At 42.2% G+C, this 21,025-nt stretch overlaps 1 protein-coding gene across 3 annotated transcripts in view; it reads left to right on the top strand.

Moving 5' to 3' along the window:
- Positions 1–21,025, top strand: part of RAD54B (RAD54 homolog B) — a 694,602-nt gene that overhangs the window by 101,280 nt on the left and 572,297 nt on the right. For all 3 annotated transcript variants that reach the window (XM_086966002.1, XM_086966003.1, XM_086966001.1), the window contains exon 3: positions 12,687–12,843. In XM_086966002.1, the coding sequence (XP_086822128.1) occupies positions 12,687–12,843 (157 nt within the window). The remainder of the gene's footprint in view (positions 1–12,686; positions 12,844–21,025) is intronic.

Below are 21,025 nucleotides of genomic sequence, written 5' to 3'. Positions count from 1 at the left end.
TGCAGCATTAAAGAGGGGTGTAGGGAGGGAGAATACTTCATTGTTTGGGAAGACTTTCTGTGTTTTAAACCCTCTGCTCCCTTCTCACCTGCTTAGAGCAAGCACTACTACAGCACAGCAGCTTTACACTGAGCTAATACTACATACTACATGGTACAACCGCAACCTAAAAAAATATCATGTACAGCAGCAACAGCACTACAATTACAGCCCCCCACCCCCCAAAAAAAACCTGCACCACCAAAAAGACTACCACACTAGAAAACCCTGCATCCCGACTAACGGCAAGCTAGTCCATGTCTGTCGCTTAGGTCTCCCAGGCCAGACGTTTCCACCTCACCATACTAAATCAGAGCAATGAAAGGGGATACATTTATGGCACTCATCAAAACCTTGATCAAGCAATGGAAATGGACCTGCTGTCCTCATCGTCCTTCAGTTGAAAACAGTTCACGTGCTCTATAGTTGTGTGTCAGATGGTAGTGTTGCAGCAGACCATAGTCTCAATCTAGAAATGTTTGTTATAGTGGCAGGAAAGGTGAATAGAACATAGCCATGGACGCCTTTCCAATGCTTCTGCGTGGTCAGTACAGCTGATTTAAAATGGCCTATAACCAAACTGAAGGATAAGACCTGTAAACCTTTTAAAGGAGAGCTTGCATACTTATGCAATGGCGAGCCGCTAAGCACACATTGCAACAACCCTCACTGGGACACGCACTTCTCAGCTGTCAAGAGGAACGCCAAGATTCATGCTCGCAATACAGAACCTTCAGGCTTCAGTGTAAAACTAACTGGTAGATGTGGGTAAACCAACAAGTAATAAAGAGAGGCATGTCGGGGATGGACCAAGGGGTCTGGCTTTCCCCTAAAATAGTTGGTATGTGATTTGCATAATAAGTATCGATCACAAATATTATAACTCTTTAAGATTAAAAAAAAGTCTGTTTCCGTACTAATTAGAAGTGTTGGAATTTAGTTTAGTGAAAGTTTCTAAACATGAACTTGATAAACATTCCTAAACTTGGCAGTTTTTGACTTTCAAAACATGCATCGGGGATGAAAAGACACAAGTCTGAGATGGCAGCCGTGGTCTATTTTGGTGAGCCAAACCTTATGGGACAAGAGCCAGGGCAGTGCATTCAGCCTATAAAAGGATTGAGCCTATCCTGGCTAACCCATATTAACAAGCATTGGCCTAGCCAATAGGTCTCATCTTTGGGACCTTATAAGTGTTTAGCCATGCAGCACATTATCCTACAATGGCATGCACACACACTAAGCATCTTGGCATAATTTTAAAACGTTTCTTCTTTTTTTTCAAGTATACATGAAACGAGAAATGTTAAAAGTAATGTACATGCACGAGTTGCATTGGAATGAAGATTAGGTGGTACTCTACCCACTTTCACTCTGTATCCTATGCTTATGGCTTCCAAGTGATGTACTTATGGCTTCCAAGTGATGTACCTTCATAAGGTGAATTGGCACTTAATGAAGATAGTTATACTCCTCCCCTTACACATTTGCTAACACTGCCTCCCTAAAATTGATTTGCCTGCGAACACTGAAAGATGACACAACATGCCAGGGTCTCAGAAAGGCTTGCTAAGCTGAGGCATAATCCATTTAATAGGCAGGTTTCACTCACTGAAATGGCACGGTCTGGTGCTTCACATGAAGCGTGACACTGGCGGCGTTATTGTTAGCACTTTAAACCTGCTTCGATACAGACACTTGGGCTGAAACTGTAATAAAACAATAGGAACCCAGTGAACCTTTTTCAAGGCAGTGGGATAGCTGAACTAAAGCAATGGTGTCAACGTTGCTCTAAGAACAGGAGTGGGGTAAAGTATCTGGATTTAAACAATACAAACACACACATAAACTTCACATCAGGAATACAACACACCAAATAGGGGCCCTAATGTGCGACTTACCCTTCACCACAAGCAATCCGACATACGCCACACATGTTATATGAAGTGCACAAGAACAATCCCCTGCCCAGATGCCATCAGAAACAAGTGACACTTTTATGGGTCTACTATAATGTATTCTACTTTTATGAATGTATATACCTTTAATCTCTCAATAAAGAATTACGACCCAGAAACAAGTGAAGCAGCAAGACTACCACACTCTCTCTGGCATGCAAGGAAATGCCCCGGACCATTCGTTTGGTAGTCAAAGGCCGACATAACTGAGGGGGGAATGGGTTGGCGGGAGGGTTCCGAATGCCCCTCGCGACCCCAGACCATGGTGGCGTTGCACCTGCTGCACTAATTAGAGCCATACACCTGTCAGACTCGCAGTGACGCTGAAGCAGATTAGGGTCGCGAGGCTTGAGCGCTACTCTGACGGAATAATCACCTCATGCAGCCTTGAGATAGGCTAGGAAGTTTGCACGAGCCACCAACACGCTCCCACAGAGACTCGCCGCAGGGAGACAGTCACCCAGCAAACCACACCATCCACAGCGGGTAAGTGAATAAACCACCCTGCCGCCCCACTGGGGCCCTCCCATGTGAGAGTACAGAAACCAGCACAGTGAGTAAAGAAGTTTAGGGAGGAGATGGAAGTGAGTTAAATAGATGAGAACTATAGGAAGTGACGTGGAAGGAAGGTAAAGGGTAGGAAGAGATGTAAGAGATTGTAGGGAGTTAAGGGACTGCAGGAAGGAAGAAGGGTGAAAGGGCAAAGGAAGGATTAAGAAGACGAGGGCTGGGGTCTGATATGACCAGAGACTTAACCAAAATGTCAGCAGCCGCAGCATAGCCTCAGCCCTAGGTGGAGCCCGGCACGTCTCCAAATAGCATCTGGTGGGGCGCTGCCGCAGTGAGCCTCGGGTGATAGGACAGCCGGCAGCGAGTGAGGGGGTGCTGCATAAGCTCCCAGAGAGGTGTATGGGTGAAGGTGCCCAAAAGTAATCGACTGGGGATCAACCCCACGGCAGCCGATGAGGCCCAGTGAGTCTGGGACTGCTCTGGCTAAATGTAATTTGAGTGCCCTGGACGCGGGGACTGGCCAGCCGCTGCGGCGACCCAATAGCGCCGCAGGAGAGAGTGAATTGGTGAGTAGTGTGCTGAAAGTTTTAAAAAACAAGCCCGGTAGTTGTGTGCGCACACTAAAAGGAAATAAAAAACAAGCCTGGGAGTTGTATGCGCGCGCAAAAAGGAAATTTAAAAAAAACATGCGAGTGGTGCGTGCGCGGCAGTAGCAAAAGTGAAAGTGATCGCGCTGTAAGGGTGCCGCGAGCGATTAGCTTAATTCGCCATGACGGAAAGCCAGATGGTGCCTGTGCGCGTAACCGCAAGCTTTAGGCCACAAGCAAAAGCGTGAGGTCGGATTTCTAAAGCCCTCTTACTAAATGTCTCGACAGAGCACCGCATGCGCTGGCTCAAGCGAGACTTAAAAAGGCATAGAAGAACTACACTAGACACATGACTAGAAAAGGTCTTTGTGAAATTCACATTCATGAGGTGCAGAAAGAAAGGTGGAAGGACATAATTTTTATAAACTACGCTGAGTTTACAACTACAACTTAGTTCAATTAACTTACTTCTTTCCTCCCCAGTCTCTCATCTGGGATAACCCCAACACCTACTTTTACAGCTAACTGCTAGACTTGCTAAAAGAGTATTCTTTACATTTGTAGGTGCCTCCATGTTTATTTTTTATATTAACAAGCGTACAATACAAATAAATACATACAAGCTAGCTCTCACATGTGTGGAAAGGGGGCTCGCCCACACGCAGTGTTACACAACAAAGACAGTACAGATATTGGTGCGGTCATTCTATCCACCCCCCCCACACCACCCCACTCCACCAGACCACAGTTCTTGAATATTTGTGGATCTCAGGGTAAGTCCTAATTATGTTCTTGTGTTCAATGTCCTCCCTCCTCCGTTTCTCCTGCTTGTGTTCGCCCTCATCTACCAATTGGACCAGCATACCTGGCCAGTCTCAGAGGTCCTCCTCAACCACAATCTTTACTTTTGTATGAAATTTAAAAAAAACATTGGAAAAGCCAATAGGCTGCCAGCCTTTCGTCTTTCTCTTAGTTAGCTTGCTCTTACCTACAGGGTCCTAGAGTCCCCACACCTGCAGGGTCCTAGAGTTCCCCACAATCCACATAATTACACCCTACTCAATGCAACATAAATACACTCCACATAATACCACTCAGTGCCACATAATTACACTCTACTTAATGCAGCATAAATACACTCCATATAATACCACATAATACCACTTCATTACACACCACAGAATTGCATGCCACATAATTGCACTCTACTTAATGCAACATAAATACACTCCATATAATACCACTGTGCCATACAAGTACCAAAAAAACTAGCAGACATGTTTTTGTGTTACAATCTTTTTTTAATCAGATTGTTAAGTTGTATATAATGTTGTCTTGGTTTGTATAAAGGTAACAAAAATGCTTAACACTTTTTATTATAACTTTTCAATATGATTCACAGCAGCCACAATGCTCTACAACATAGCCAACAGTTCTGGCTAAACACATAATGTCCCAAAGGCGAGACCTATTGGCTATCCCAATGCTTGTTTAATAGGTCACACTTACAACAGGCCTAACAAGCCATAAGGCAGGATGCTGAATATTAAATGAAAGGACATATTTTTACAAGTCCTCACAGTAAAAACCCTGCTTTTACTTTAGAAAGAAAAGTAGCACCACTGGCGACTGTTGAGTTACACGCTGATAACTCTGCTGTGCTAACTTCCAAATGGGACTATTAAAGTTGGCACTACAAGAAATGTCTTGTGAGTTAGAGATGACGGGACCCTTTTGGTTCCTAAAGGACTCCATAGAACATTGACATGAGTACATCGGTGAAAGAATTCATGATGTAGAATGTTCAGTTAACGATTACATGCTGAGGAATAAAGACGTGCAATACTAAGTTCCATGTGTGGTGTGATCATTTGCATGTACTCAGGCTGGGGAGGACGCTACAACTGGCGACGTGATAGGGGATTACTTAAACCCCGCAACCCGAAGAACCGAGAGTGCCCTCCTGGAGAGTTTGCTGTGGTCCAGCAAATTGCTTGTGCGTACCAAATATGCCTCAGTCGAAGTGAAAATCGACAGTTGGCGTATGTGGAGTCCAGCTGCCACTCCAGCTAGTGCAAGACCTGTTAAGAAAGTGAAGGCCTTACAGAAAGTTTGTCTGCTAGGAATTTGCCGGTTAAGTTGAGATAAGAGAAAGGGCACCACTGCCTTACACAAAGCTGTCATTCATACAGTACGTCAGCGCTAAAGGCAGCAACAACCGGTACAGGGAAGCCCTAAAGGCAGTGATGGCTGAGTGCTACAGAGCGCTAAAAGTAAAAACATTTCAGACACAAAGAAATGCTAAAGGTATTAGATACCAGGTCCAATGCAGGGAGGTGTGAAGGGTAAAGAACCTGTGCAAGAAACAGAGCCACTACTCACTGCCAAAGGCAACTACTGCACCTTACAACTAGAGAGCATATGCAACGACCCAAAAGCCAGCATGCGGCTAGTGCTTGATGCAGGTGCTGGTAGAAGCGGACAGAAGACTCTGCTGGTGCAAGGTCCCCTCGTGAAAGCAGAAAGTTCCACTGGTTATGATGCTGCCACATTCCTAAAACCACCGCCTCCCTTCAATACCACCAAAAAGTAAAATATTGGTGACCGATTGACTAACTGGATTGAAACCTTCATTGATTTCATTAATGCACTGGAAAAAAACAAATGATTAAATATCTGAAGAATTTAGCAGGTGAAGGACTAAAAGAAGTGATAAAGAAAATACGACTAGGAGATGAAGTGATGTACCGTCAAATCAAAGAGGTGTTAAATACCAAGTTCAATCCAATGCCGAATGTCTACTAAGATACATGTTCAGTCAGGAAAGGCAAAAAACTGGTGATATAGGGAGGAGTTTGTAGAAGGACTTGATTCTCTCATCCAGCTTTGCAAGTTCAATGATGAAGAGGCCATGTATGTCAGAGTAATACTATAGTCCCTCCAAATCCTTCAGATGAGTGCTGAAAGACTCTGCTTGGAGCGAGTACTCATTGCTGCCAGAGCGGAAGAGAGCTGACAGACAAGCAGCTAATATGGAGGCCAGTAAGGCACAATATGAAAACGTGTGGAGTATGTAAAGTATGTCCAAACACAAAAGCTAGAAGGCCGTAAAGTAATGTCTCCAAAGAAAAAGAAGTTGTGTTTTCTATGTGGATTTCCCTTTGCACATGAAGGTAAAGGTCCCTCTATCGGACAAATATGCAAAGGCTGCGGGATTGCGAACAATTTTGAAACGGTTTGTCAGGCGAGGTAAAGATCTAGAGCATCACTTTGAAAAAAAGGTAGGGTGAGAAGTGCCAGAGATGTTCCAGTCACGCCCACAAGTCCAAGCGGCTACATCAGTTGAGGCAAGTAGAAACTGAAAGTCGTCGATTGTCATCAAATTCCTTCTAAAAGTTCCGCTCAGTCATTGTGAAGCAACAGTGAGGAAGATGTGTGTGCAATGTCCATGTTATCAACTTGACGACCTGCACATGTAGGATTAGATTCTTGCAATGAAGAAAGCTGGTTGAAGTTAAGTGCGAAATTAATTTGGAGACTTTCTAGGTGTGACCTTGGAAGTGAATGGGTGCTCCATACCTTTTATCTTAGACTTTGGTGCATGAATAAATATTATGCGAGTGGAAAGATACTATGAACTGTCTCCAGTGCCCCCTTTAACCCAGTTGGAAACCAAACTGTATAAATGGGTTGCTTCTCACCACTGCAAAGTCACGGTTCATTCATAGCAACTGTGAACCATGACAAAACAAAAGTGCAAGCACCAATTCATGGCCTACCAGGCACTTCATTGAGTGCATGTTTACTCTGTTTCAGTGCTGACATGGGGCTGATGTCTGTAAACTACAATGTTGATGCATATTGGGAGTTAGTGAATCAGTTTCCATTCTTGGACTAAGAAGATTTAAGACCATGACAGTGGAACTTCACATAAATGAGGACCTCTGTCCTGTTGCTCAACGCATCATCAAATTGCATTTAATTTACAAGAGACTGAGAAAGAATTTGGGGCACTATTAAAGCGTAACATCATTGACTGATCCACTGGTCTGACGCCATTGGTATCACCCATAGTGGTAATGCCGAAAAAGGATAGTGGAGGAGCCATGCGCATCTGCCTTTATATGCTCCAAGCGAACAAGGTGATTGAAAAAGAACGACATCCAGATCCGTTCATTGCTGACATGATTACATAGCTGAATGGAGCTAAAGTCTTTTCAACAAAGGGTATCACCAGCCCGAACTGGAAGAAAATTGCAGTTACATTAATACAGCCAGTCACAAATGCTTTCAATTACAGTGATGACATACTATTCTTTGGGTCCATACTAAAGGAACATGATAAAGCTCTCCTTCAAGTGTTGTATAATTGCTTATGCAGGTCTCATTTTAAATGCGGCAAAGTGTGAGTTTCATCTTTCCTTATGGGAGAATGACTCCAGATCCAAACATAGTACAAGCCTTGTCATCCACTTGTACCCCACAATATGTACCTATACTGCGATCCTTCCTTGGTATGGTCCGTTATTGTTCAAAGTATTTTTTTTTAAAGACCTTTATTGTACATTTTCAGTATGACACAATGTAGGGCCTACAACCTCCTGGGCTGGCCGCGATATATTGTTCAAAGTATTACCGTGACTTTGCCACTGTAAGTGCCACATTGAGAGACTTAACGAAATGTCCCATTTCGATGGTCAAGCGTATGTGAACAAAACTTCTAGAAAATGAAGCATGTAATTGAGAATGCCACTGAAATGGCACATCTAAAATTACAGACGGAGGTTGTTGATGCAAGCCCCCTGATGCTGGGTGCCATCTTTGCCCAGCACGCTGGACATCCCAATGCCCCAAGGCACATTTCGGCTTACGGCAGCCGAAGCTTGTCATGATTGGAATTTGCCTATTCATGTCCTGAAGAAGAATGCCTCGCTGTTGTGTGTGCCTGTGAACATTTTCATGTGTTCCTATATGGAAAGCATTTCATAGTTATCACCCACCGCCAATTATTTCTCAACCTTTTCAACAATCCTAAAGGCAAGGTGCCCCCTCTCATTGAGAGGTGGGCGTTGCGATTGTAGGAGTATGATTATACAATTGTGCATCCTCCAGGAGAAGATCAAAACCCTGTTGACTACTTCTCATGTGTCAAAACAGTGTTAGGGCACTACTTCTAAAGCAGTTGATGCTTATGTTCACTTCATTGTGAAACACCGTATACCTGCTGCCATATAGGTGGAACAAATCATTTCTGCCACGAGTACTGACAGAGATTGGTGATACTCAAAAACAGTATTGCACATCTTGCCGAAAACATACTCTACCTCTTCATGATGACCTTCAATACCATAAATCTAAAAATATGCAAGAAGAACTTTGTTTTACCCAGAAGGCATAATCTGAGGGTCGGGAATTGTCATACCAGAGAGTTAGAGACAACAAGTTATTGAACTGGCCCATGAGACAACGTGGAGTTGTTGCTACTAAACGAGCTCTATGGGACGGAGTGTGGGTCCCTCCTCTTGATGAAAGAGTTGGAAAACCGTTAAAGGCATGTCATTTGTGTAACTGCTTTTCCTACAGGACCACTCCGCATCCGTTAAACATGTCTGATCTTCCAAAGCATGCATAGGAGAAGATTGCAGTTGATTTTCTTTGAATCCGTTGACAATGGGCATCATCTGTTAGTAATCGATGCACATTCCTGTTTTCCTCTTCTGGAAGATCTGTTGTCAACTACTCAGGACAATCATTGAGAGATTAGAAAGTATTTTTGCAACATGGGGTGTTCTTTCTATTTTGAAATCTGATAATGGCCCATCTTTCAATAGTCTAATTTAAAGATTCTCACTTGCCTAAATGTCAAGCATTAGAAAAGCAAATTTATTTGGCCACAGGTGAATGATGTAGTCGAGAGATTTATGAGCACCCTCTAAAAGATCCATTCAGCGTTCTGCGCTGTAAAAGCTTGAACTGAGATTAGTTCTTCTGTCTACGCTTCGTGTTTACAGGTTAACTCCCCATTTTACCATGGATGAAAACCCTGCCAACTTAATGTTTGGGAGAACTATAGGAACCAAATTGCCACAATAGACCACAGAGATCTATTGACATTGACAAATTTCACAACACTGATTCGTTTCACAAATGCGAAATGAAAACCTGTGCGAATAGACTCGGAGCGGAGCACTGTATTCAAAAGAGATGGCCAAGTTATTGTCAGGCAGAAACAGAGACCCAATTCCTTTTGATGGTGACCCCATGAGGGTTTTGACTAGTAAAGGACATATGGTGACTGGTCACTGTCCTGGAAAGTCCATTATTTGAGTTTCTTCGCATTTCAAGCACCACCTTGACATTCTCCGAATCCAAATGTCAGGAGTAGGACTTGTCCACCTGAGAATCCAGAGAGACCAATGTCTCTGCCACAAGTACCAGTCGTGGACACTTTTCCAGTCTCTCCGTAGCCTCGTATGACCAGATCTGGACGATGGTGTGGAGCACCAAAACGCTATATCGAAGAGTTTTAATGTATAAATGTGTTATACTAGTAATGGCTAATGGTCTGGTGTGGGGCATGTGTGTGTGCGTGTTTTCCTACCTACGGTGTCTTGTGCGTTTAGGAGACAACTGTTATGACACTTCTTAATGCCTTGCAATTGTTCTTTAATAAAGTCTGGCTGCTCTGAGCCACAGCTATCTTGGACTGAGCTACGGTTTTACAAACCAAACTGACTGGATGTGAGGTTGCATAACCACACTATATAATATAACCTTGTCAAATACTGCAAACGTGCATCTTGAGGTCTTGATGCTTTAAGCTCAATTTTCTTGTATTCTTTTTTGATTATAAGGTACTTGTTTGTTATACATATTCAACCTGTTTTATTGTTAATTATCAAATGTGTAGATTGTGTAATTGCTTAAGAATATGTCCTGTTGCTAATAAACGTATGTGTCCTACAACCTGTATGGTGTGAAACTTGGACCTTTAAAACTGCATTTAAGAGCATTCCAAGTTCTCAAATTCAGTGGCTGATTGTAGAGCCAGGGGTAGATAATTCTAAACATTAGGAACCTGAAAAGAGATAGAACATCCTTTTTGATGAAGCTTTCTAAAGTGGGCAGTGGAATAATGCAGAGTGTGCCAGAATGTGCCAAGTAAAATGTCATATAAAGGAAGTTATGTGATTCACTTTAAAACAAATACATGTTCTGGTAAAGATTGAATGTTTAGAAATCAGGCGCCAACGCCACCCAAGATTATGACAGGAGATCAGGGACCTCTACGGAGGTTTAAACAGAAGATAGTGGGCTGCGATCAGAACATACAAAAGAAACTGAAGTGTCAAAAAAGGAAGCCTAAGATGTAGTACATTATCATAGACCAGGTGACAACCAATGATGGTCTGAACAATGTACTAAAGTTTGTGCTCAGGCAGAAAAACTTTAAAGTGTTAAAGACAGACTAGAGAAGCCTTGACCACCTGATGTTTAAATCATTATGTTGTGACTCCCAAAGTTTTAACTGTCTATGTGGGGAAAAGAGCATTGACCAATGCATCCGGCCACCTGGAAGATTATCAAGCAGCTATGGTTCATCCAACCATACGAAATTCATTTTTAACTGCCACCAAAGCAACTTCTTTTACACAATGAGGCCGAAATCTAACTTGGACAGAATCCAATATTGAGTTTTCTGCCACAAAGGAGGATAGTTAGACTTTTATTTCTCTCTCCGTTAGAGTGGCATTAAATTGTAGGAAGGAGGTAGATCTGTAATCATTTAGACTGGAAGGGCCCAAGGAAAATCTCTATAACAAAGTAATCACACAATTTATTTTCCGCTCTTGAGGAATCAAAGCAGAGTCTAAGACTGAATCAATCAGACTGCTTATCACTGGTGTCACAGTAGGTGCCAACAGCTGTAAAATATGCTTAAGATATGGGTCATCGGGTAAGCCAAATTCAATGCTGGTGAACTTCGCTCCGCTCGCGGGGTTTTATGCACTCCGCATTGCGCAGAGCTCGCGGACTGGAGTATTTTTCCTCACTCATGCTGGTCAATATCAAGTTGTTGAGCAAGGAAAATTCACCACCCGGGGAGACTTTTCCTCATTTGCACTCGTCAATGTCAAGTTGGCGAGCGTGAGCGAGGGAAATCAAATCAGCGAGATTTCTCAATGCTGGCAGTCGTATTTCTCAATGCAAGTACCTGCCCACGACCGCTTGCTTTGAGAAACCGTCCGCTCACATTGAGAAACTTGCTGCTTGAGTAGAAAATCTACTCGGATGGCAGAAAGGAAGCAGCGCCCACTTGCACTGTGCATGGTGCAGTTCACGATAATTCACACAGCGAACTGCATTTTTCTAAAGCTCTCCGCCTCTTGCGGAGCTCTGCGTAGCACAGCAGAGTTTTTTCTTTAACTCCACCTAGGTTTAATCATGACAAGCACGTCTACCTGCTTGCCAGATGACATTGTACAACTTTTTAATTTAAGAGACAAAGAATGATAAATGGATGGATTTTTAGGCATAAAAAGGAAGACCAATATGAACAAACAGAAGGTGGAGTATAAGCATTGTTTTGGGCACTAAGGGGTAGACAACTTGTGAACTGTTTTAAAAACCTTCTGAGTAGAGTGGTTTGGTTCAGCCAAATATGATGGGAAATTGGAACTATGCCGGTGTTACAGCTGTCTCATAGCCTTCAATTGCCTCAGAGTATTTGACTTTAGCAGCTATTGAATAAACTTGTCATCAGAGTCTCTCTAACAGCATACAAGTTTAAGTTTCCATGAAAAAACTTGAATACTAAATGGCTAACTTTCTAGTAGAGTCTGGCTTGTCTAAGACCAAAATAAGCTATGGACTTAAGTACTCCTTGTCAGTCAGAGGGTCATCAAGTAAAAGTGTTATCTTAAGTTGGAGCATGCCGTTGGTCTCATTAGACTCAAAGTTATGTTTGAGAACAGTTATCGAGGAAGATGAAGTTGTGTTGTGTGCTTAACTTAGTCGTTTAGACAGAACAAGATGGCTATATGATCTAACCAGGTTATTAGAAGCTCCGGGAGATGTGAGAAGAACTCCCTTGAGACCAAATCAATTAAATTCAATAGTGTGCTAGTATTGTGTGTACACTGTTTGCTTTCGTGTATGACCCTGGGGTCCTGCAAGCATTATGCAGTTTGCTTGTGGCTGGATGGTCATAGGTATCAGCCATTGCTTTAAAGTACCTCAAAGCATTGAATTTTGGAGGCGTTAAGAGGGAAAGGTGCATATTGGCTAGCAATTACGTTGACTGATCTTTTCCTTACGTTAATATAAATAATTAAACAAAAGAAAAGTATTATTCAAATGTGGGCTTAGAACGTCAAGATCTTGGTAGTCCCATCTCATCCAGACAAACCTGCATCAGAAGGTTTTCAGTAAACTTGTAAATTCTAAAGACATCGAACACAATAATCAAATGCTACAAAGGTGTAGTAGAAATTAGTAACTATCCCACGCCATTTAAAAGCGAACACTTTGAAAACCTAGTTGCCTTTACTGTACTTATTGCATAAAGAAACCTTTCTTTTTCTGGCTCCAGTTTGTGCAGATACCCAAAACTATACCATCAAAAGCCTTAGCTATAATATGTGGAGCAGATACAAACTCTTCTGAAACCGATGACGTTGACCCAAAACATCCTTGTTTGGATACATCTGAGAATTTTAAACCAGAAAATCTTCATTACCAGGCCGCAGGTAAGATGCCACAAAATATCTGCTGCTAGTATTTGCAATTGTTCTCATATAATTCGTTAATAAGTCTTCAAGCTGGAGATACTTTCCTTGTTGTTTGTGTAGTTGCTATGTAGGGTAAACCTGATCCGGAGTTTTTGTAGTCATCTATCCATTCCTAGGCTTGATGGCCACCACTGGTCTGACTCTCAATTGTTTCTTTACCAGGCTTCCTTTATTTGAAGTTGGTATTAATATTTTAGTTTGTATGATTCTTCTATGCCTGCTTCAACGTGTGACATACTTTAGCTTCTAATCTGAGGTGTTGGTGTAAAATAAGTGTTTTACGTGCATCAAATCAAACTAACTAGATAATAGATTCTTTGCTCTGAAGTGCCAAAACACCCTTTTCTTGATAATCGGTGCTTGATCTCTATCAAATGAATATTGTTCTACTAGACCAAGAGTGCCTACTCGAATAAATAGCTTTGTTGGCAGAGTACATGCATTTATTCCTTGAAATGTGTGGAACATAACAATGTTGTGCTAATGTTTGAAGCAGCAGTAGAAGTGGCCATTTACAATAGTACAGGTTTTATTTTTAATTCGACTAATGTGCAAGGCAGGGCTTGAGCTCCACGTTCTTAACCCGTTCTCTCCACAGGAGCACTTTCTGTGGGAGCTTTCATTCAGTGTTTTGCTCTTGCAGAGTAGATGAAGGTGATTATATTAATTTGTCATGTATTGTTCCTAGCTCCTCATATCATACCCCTTTGTTACCATTCCACTCCATCACAGCTGGGGCTAGGGGTACATTCGAACCCCTAGCCCCTGGTAGGTGATCGCATCTGACCAAGACCAGAGCTGATTGGACCTCACTATTTGAGGCCCTGACTGAGAACATGGTGTTTGGCAACAATAGTCGTCCACTCTGCGCTAACCCTACTGAAGTCTGTAGCTACTTCCACAACCCTTAGATGATGTGGGGGTGCAGTGCATGGATTGGGGTATAGGTAACTTTTATTATTTCTCTATGGTTGTAGTTTATACTTCAGGAAGTACAGCCTGTTGACCCATTTATAAATCCATGATATTTGTGTCCTCTCATGGTCTGCATTTGTCTGCAACTTGCTCATACTTGTATCATGACGGGAAGGTCATGGCTCTGTATTTTTTTTGTGTTTAGTATTTTTATCAGAAGTAATCTAGACAGTTATCCAACTGTGTCTAAAGTAACTGTAAATATAATGCAACATTTCGAGCTGTATCTTACAAGCCATGCACACGAGTCACTCTTGACCGTTTGCAATTAAAGCCTTTCAATATTTCGGTGGGCCAGTTCAGACTTCCATCATTTTATGGGCAATACATTGATTACCATTGAGTTGGGCAGAGACACTGGTTCTAGACTGTTCCATATAATTATGAAAATTGGGTTTTGCATGTCATGAAGTGACAATATAACATTTTCAGAGTAAAGGATCTGCATTCAACATCTGAGCATAAGCTTATTGTACAGTGATCAGGACACATCAGAATATACGTTTTTCCTTTATTAAATACTGCCATTTACGACTACTGGACTTCATTTTGATTTTACTGTGCTAATCTTCTTTTAGTTAGTGTGAAAGGTAATGCTGGATCTTCCAAAGCAAGCCTTTTTATTAAGGAGGATTTACCTTTCCCTTATACACATAACATGCATTTTCCTCCCATTCCATGACCCTGGATAAAGCAGCAGCTAATATATATTAACACGGTGCTACTGCTGGCCTTTCTTTCCTGATATGGGTACTAACAAATAGGTACTAATGTTTAACCTTCTTGACTCACCATTCCATCCATTACCTCCCATTTGGTTGAAAGAAACCTATTCTAGTAAACAGGTCACTTTCCTGCCCTAGTGATAGCCAACCAGTTAAAGGATGGTAAAGATCTATGCTGCAGGATGAGGACAAACACAAGAAAAGGAAGGATAAACATAAGAAGAGGTAGGAAATTCATTAAATAAAAAACGAGCAATAGAGATTGCCAAGAAAGCCAACTAGTGATAAGCAATGGGCTGATGCAATGCACATACTGTATTGGTATTTTATAATTTGGGGTTCAATAGCAGACAGCGAAAACTGTAGGTAAAACATAAAAACAATGTTTTGCAATGATTTTTCATAGTTGTCACAACAGTGTGCTCCTTCAACAAAGTTAATCCCTTGAGCGGGGCCCCAGTGAGCCACACATTAAGAATGGTATAAGCTGCAAGATCTAGGAGCATGTGGCAAAAAAAAGAATTAAACAGTGAATGTTAATTCCAAATTCAACTTGACAGCGAAATAATCTGGACAAAGATCTTCACCGGAAACAGGATTTTTTTAGACGACTACGAGTGAACGTTGTAGTGATCTGGACAGCAGCACATACAAGTGGCAGGCTGAATGTTACTCGCAGGTGTGTGGTGAAAAGCTGTGTTCACAGCAGTGATGGAGCAGACTGAGAAGAGCACTGCCTGTGGCAATCCTGAATGTGGGGTCAGGTGAGCAGATTGGTGAGCCGAACCCAGAAAGAACTCTCCATGCTACAACAGGACTGGAGGAAAGGGAGTGGGACTAAGAGAGGGAAATCTACGGGTGCAATCCGGATGGTGCTACTGAAGAGTGACTCAAGGGCGGCTCGATCAGTGAGAGCGATGACGCAGAGGCCGCAAATGGTGAACTGAACCTGAAATATATATAGGTTGTACCCAGCCAAACTGCATGTGCAAACCTTCTGACGCCAGCAACTCAGATGGGACTGTATGACTACATGTGAGAGAGAGCTGAAATGCGCTGCCAGCCCAGTAACCCGGTCATCAGTTTTTTTGGGGGATGTGGTGAGGTGATGCTGCTCTGAGCTGAGTAATCGTTAGCCTTAGATCACTGTTAAACATTGTCATATTATGTATTTTATTTGAAATTCAAAACTAGATGATATACTTCACATTTTACCAATATACCGAATCTCCAGGCTTTCTGTATGACTCTGGCCCCTTCATGCGTTTAGTGAACAGCACACTGTTAACATTGTAGTTAGAGACCTGGTTGTGCCTTGAGGGTGTAGTTAGAGACCTGGTTGTGCCTTGAGGGTGTACTGTACAGGGATGGTTATTCACTGATGATTTGGTCAGTATGGGTATGGAGGGGGAAGTAGGCAAACGGACCAGTAGACTACAGCAGGTATGATAAATATACACTTCATCGAACTGCGTTAAAATAAAGGAACACAAGGGTGAATACTCCACATTGACACTATACAGTTGGGAATATTCTTAGGATGAGCAATAGTCAAGGGTTTGTTAATCTAATGAACTGGTATACACAAGATTTAAACAACCCTAAAATAATGAGGCAGGTTACGGTATACCTTGACAGCAAAAGATTAAATATAGCAGTGTTCCTATCACTCGTGGCCTAGCGGTTTTGTGACGCTAATGCATAAACATCTCAACTTCAACACCTGCAGCTGGATTACAGACACTAAGAGCAGATATGTAATTGAACATTCACACCAATACATAAATATGGGTGAAACATAGACTCCCCAGAATTCTGTGATGAAATCCTTAATAAATATCAAGTGCTTAGCACAACACACATTTTTTGTGGGGCATCAATATGATTTTAGACTTAGTTATATTGATCCAGTCACACACCAAGATCCACCTTACGGCTGCTCAAAACTATTATCTAGATAATGAGTTTGTCTGATTTAAAAGACGTATGGAGGACCTAGCAGCCCCAAACACAGAACAGCACATGCTCTAATCGAAAAATGTACAACTCAACATACTGTATAGGCTACTGGTTGCTAGATCATCTCATGGATTGAGCGTAAGATACAATGGTTCTGCCAAGGACATTGTCAGATCATTCTCCAGTGGTATTTACATTTAAATTCCACCTCCTACCCACACACTGCTACCAGATAGATGGCATGGATATTCCTAAGTGCCTTCTTGCAAGAACTACTAAAGTATACAAAACAGTGATGGATGGAATTGTTAAATTAATCTCGGCCACTGGTAATTACGCGGGCCGCAATTCAGTCCATCTTTTCTTTTTTGCCACCTCAGTTTTGACCCAACCATGTGCAAATCAGTCTTGACCATTGGGCCGGACTGGGATCGGCAACCAGCCTTGGCAAATTTCTGCTCAACCGGCCCTGGGGGAGGAGTGGGGTGGGGGGGGGGGGAGGGGGGAGGGAGGAGTTGCTAGCACTAACCACTGGTCCCACTTTTGTTACAGGGGGGCGATATTGCAGCACTGCTGCAAAACTGGCCCCTAGTGACAAAACCGGTCCCCACTGGCACAGAACTGGCCTCCGGCCCACTGGGGTAATGCCAGTGCCCACTACGACCAGTCCAGCCATGTTGACCCTGCTTCAAAAGGAAGAGTCTAACCTGAACCACCACACCAGGTCCTCCCTGAACCTGTACGCAAGCAAACCAGGACCAGTTTCACCTCAGTTAGTTCCTCAGCAAGCTGTAGCTGTGTTCCAATTACAGTGTTCACGGGGCCCACATTTCAGTATACCTGGCCTAAGCGATTGCCAGTGGCGGAGATTAATCCAAGCATTTCATCCATCACCTTTGTTTTTTGTCCTTGCATGAACCTGAATTTGAAATAGAACTGTCACCACATAACTGGCCATTTGGCATTTACTGGGGTTCGTCCAAGATAAGTTGCTGGCATTCGAGCTGGACTGTAAGAAGCCCCATAAAAATGCCACATTAACAAAGATCAAACTGGCCTTCCGAGACACTGCTGAAGGATGCATTGGCTAGGCGATGTAGGGAGGTTGATAGGCCTGATAAAACATTGGTCTTGAATAGACCTGAAGGACAAGATAACGTGTGAAATGAGTTCTGCATATATTTGTAGAATATTTTGAGAAATTGTAGACCTCTTAAACGCGGGCTGCAGACTACTTATAGAATGTGTCCGGGCCTAGGTGCATGTGGAGGTTAGGAAACCCATTCAAGCTCTTCTGACAGACTGTCTTACTATAAAGTATTATACTGAGTACATAGACATTTTAGTACCTTGCCTGTTAAATATGCCCCGAGAACTTAACGAGCTAAAAACTCCTTACATGGACAGATAAACCATCATTATTAAATTATTAAAACCTAGCAAAATCCCAAAATGTTGTACATCTGAAAGACCATTGTCACTTATAAATTTCAATATCAAAATCCTGGCTAAAGTAGTTGCCAGAAGATTGCTAACACCCTGCTAGACCAGCCGGGATTTATCTCGCCGACTTTCCTTGCAGCAATTCTCCATCATATAGAGCTGAATTTACCAGCTAAGGAGTTTTACTAGACCCTGAAAAGGCATTCAACCCCTTGGAATGGCCTTGTATGTTGCAAGTGCTGCAAAGAAGGGGAGGTGAGAGAATATTTCTTGAAACTGATACGACTATTACTACTTACTTTGCCGGTTGGATGGGCTCAAATAACTGGACAGGTCTTAGAGCCATTTGAAATATGGGAAGCCCCAGATGAGGTGTCCGCTTTCGCCTCTCCTATTTGCCATGGCTACGAAATCATTGGCATGCATGGTGACAAAATCTTACATTGGGCTGGTAGAGGAGGACGCCCATTAATATTTTCCCTACATGCAAATTACATTGTGATAAACGTACAGGCGACGTTGTGATAAACTTACAGCAAAATTAAAATGACTCTCTTTAGAAATACTGTGGTCTCTAGCAACTGAGAGAGGTTTGAACTATTTTCCTTCACCATGGCCATAAAAATGAATATAATGCTAAATCCCAGAGCACTAGAGACCAGAGCTCCCGACCTTAAGAAATATCTAGGAATGCTCACAGAGACTTGGAAGACATGGTTCAGGAGAATTAAAACCGAGAACTAGACCAGATAATTGTATGGGTAGGTAGAAGGATTAAACTACTTCCATCTATGATGGCACATATTGATTCAATCAAGATGGCAGTACTACTCCTATTCCCTTATATTTTCCTAACTATACCAATATCTCCAAATCAGAAGATGTATTTCTTGCACGAAGCCGAGTATCTTGACACTGAAATGGGTGTGTTGAAAATCTAGGATTAACAGAAGAGTACTATGCCTGAAGGAAAACCTGTTACAGTGGAGACTGAATGGCTACTTAGCTCAATCATTGTACAAGAACAGCCAATCCCTTCTATACTCACTCTTAACCTCATGTCAGCGGCAATAGCGGCCAGACTTGTCTCTCTACTCACTCTTCCGTATGGTCGTGTTAGTTTGGAGAAACAATGGCATGGTTGATGTCCAGTTCAGTTTAAAAAGTGCAGTAACTTCCGTTTGCTGTAGGTTAGGCGTCATGATGGCAGCTAACCATCTGAATTGGAAGATACATCCTAAAGCAAGATGTATTCCAGCCTCATACACCACCCTATGTGGGGGTTCCCAGCATTTGAGATGGATTGTGGGGTGCCTGTGTCATCCTGTCTGTCCTGCCTTCTTTGCATGCCAGTTAAGCACTTCAATAATGAGTATGACCGGTTCCAATTGGCTCTCTAATTCTTGACTTTCATATTGCTTCACTTTTATTTCTCAAGCCGCAGAAGGCAGAGCGAGGAATCCGTTGTAACTGAGCAGACAAGAACAGTAAAGTAAGGGATCAAAAAACCTTTTCTGAGAACTACTGGCCATCAACTAGCCCAGAGACAAGTTCAAGATGCCACTAATGGAAGTGATTATTTTCTCGCACACAACTTTCTGCAGGACTAGATCTACCTGTCTTCTAATTTTGGATGGTTAGGGTTTTTACGAACTTAAAAACTTTAACATATCCAAAACATGAACTGAAATACTGGCAGCTTGGTTCTTTAGGAACTACTTTCACTAAAACCGGTGCTCTGCTGGAACTATTTTTAATTATTCATGTTCTAGACAAATCTTTGCAAATGTGGTAGCACACTATCAATTGATAAACGTTTTCCCATTGGGTCCTACCTTGGATGATATACTTCGCGTCTCACCTACCAACTTCAGGCTTTTGGGTACAGTATCGAGTTTTTTTTAGATTCCTTAGGAGCTTGTGGGGACTAAAAATGGCAATGTGTTTTCCTCACAATTCTAAAAGCCAGCTTTAACTAGAAACTTAAATTCAAAAGCATCCATGTTGTTTGCTAGTTTTGCATTGATGATTGGTGGCAGTATCTATGCTAGTGCTTGATCTTCACTTGCTGTCTTCTAGTGAGCCTTGCGCAGGTTTTAATATTAAAATTGTAATTATGTAGCCTTACGTTTTGTCCAAAGACTTGGCTGAGTTTGTTGTTAAACAAACCATTTGGTTCCCTGTTTGTTTCCAAGGTCGTCTTGAAATGCAGTACACAGCCTTCATAATCCCTACATTAGGAGGACTCTCTGATTTTACATGAAGGAAGACCTTTGTATTATTACATTGATTCAGAGTGTAACTGTGCCTTTGTAGCATATACCAAGGAAATGTGTTGTTTCAGCATCTCTGAATCCCATTTGAAAGTCTCCCGTTTTGGCTACTCCAAATATCATTTATAAGCATCATTTAATGCATCTTCTTTCAATTTTTAATTCAGTACATTTTTGCTGACACAAATTTGTAACCAGGAGTTTTGGATTCTTATCATTAACTCTGCCACTGCCTCTTTTTAGACTTTTTTTTGTGCGTGGGGTAGTAAAGCCTGGGCATCTGGAAATGTGTAGGTTCTTAAGCTTTCGATCTTTTATGGATCTACATGCGTCTTTAAATATTCTCACCAGACTATGAGTTGTTGGTTAAATAAACATAATAAATTAAGCAATGCTTCATTTTCCCAGTTATTACTTTAGGCACCATCCCCCTCGACAGAAGAGTGCGCACACCAGTCTTTTCTGTTCTGTCCCAACAAGTCCAAATGTGCCCACCGGTTATTTGTATGTGCAGAGATCTGAGGGACTCCTCAACAAGACTCGTTCTGTTCTCAGTTTCCACAAGAAAAGTGTTATCTAGTTGTGTTGCAGTTGCCATTTTTAGGTCTCCGCCTGCGAAAGACTGCGCACATGCGCAATCTCGTTAGGGAGACTTAATGTCTTGGAGTAGCGAGGTGAACCCCACCCTTCTTCTACATTGGCTGGCCAGCCATTGGAGAAGAGGTCCCAGTGACGATCTAAGCCCTGTCTTTTTCGGATTGGAGG

The sequence above is a fragment of the Lissotriton vulgaris genome, chromosome 4_1 (genome assembly GCF_964263255.1).
Source record: "Lissotriton vulgaris chromosome 4_1, aLisVul1.2, whole genome shotgun sequence".
Classification (NCBI taxonomy): domain Eukaryota; kingdom Metazoa; phylum Chordata; class Amphibia; order Caudata; family Salamandridae; genus Lissotriton; species Lissotriton vulgaris.
This window is presented reverse-complemented; position numbering and strand designations above follow the sequence as displayed.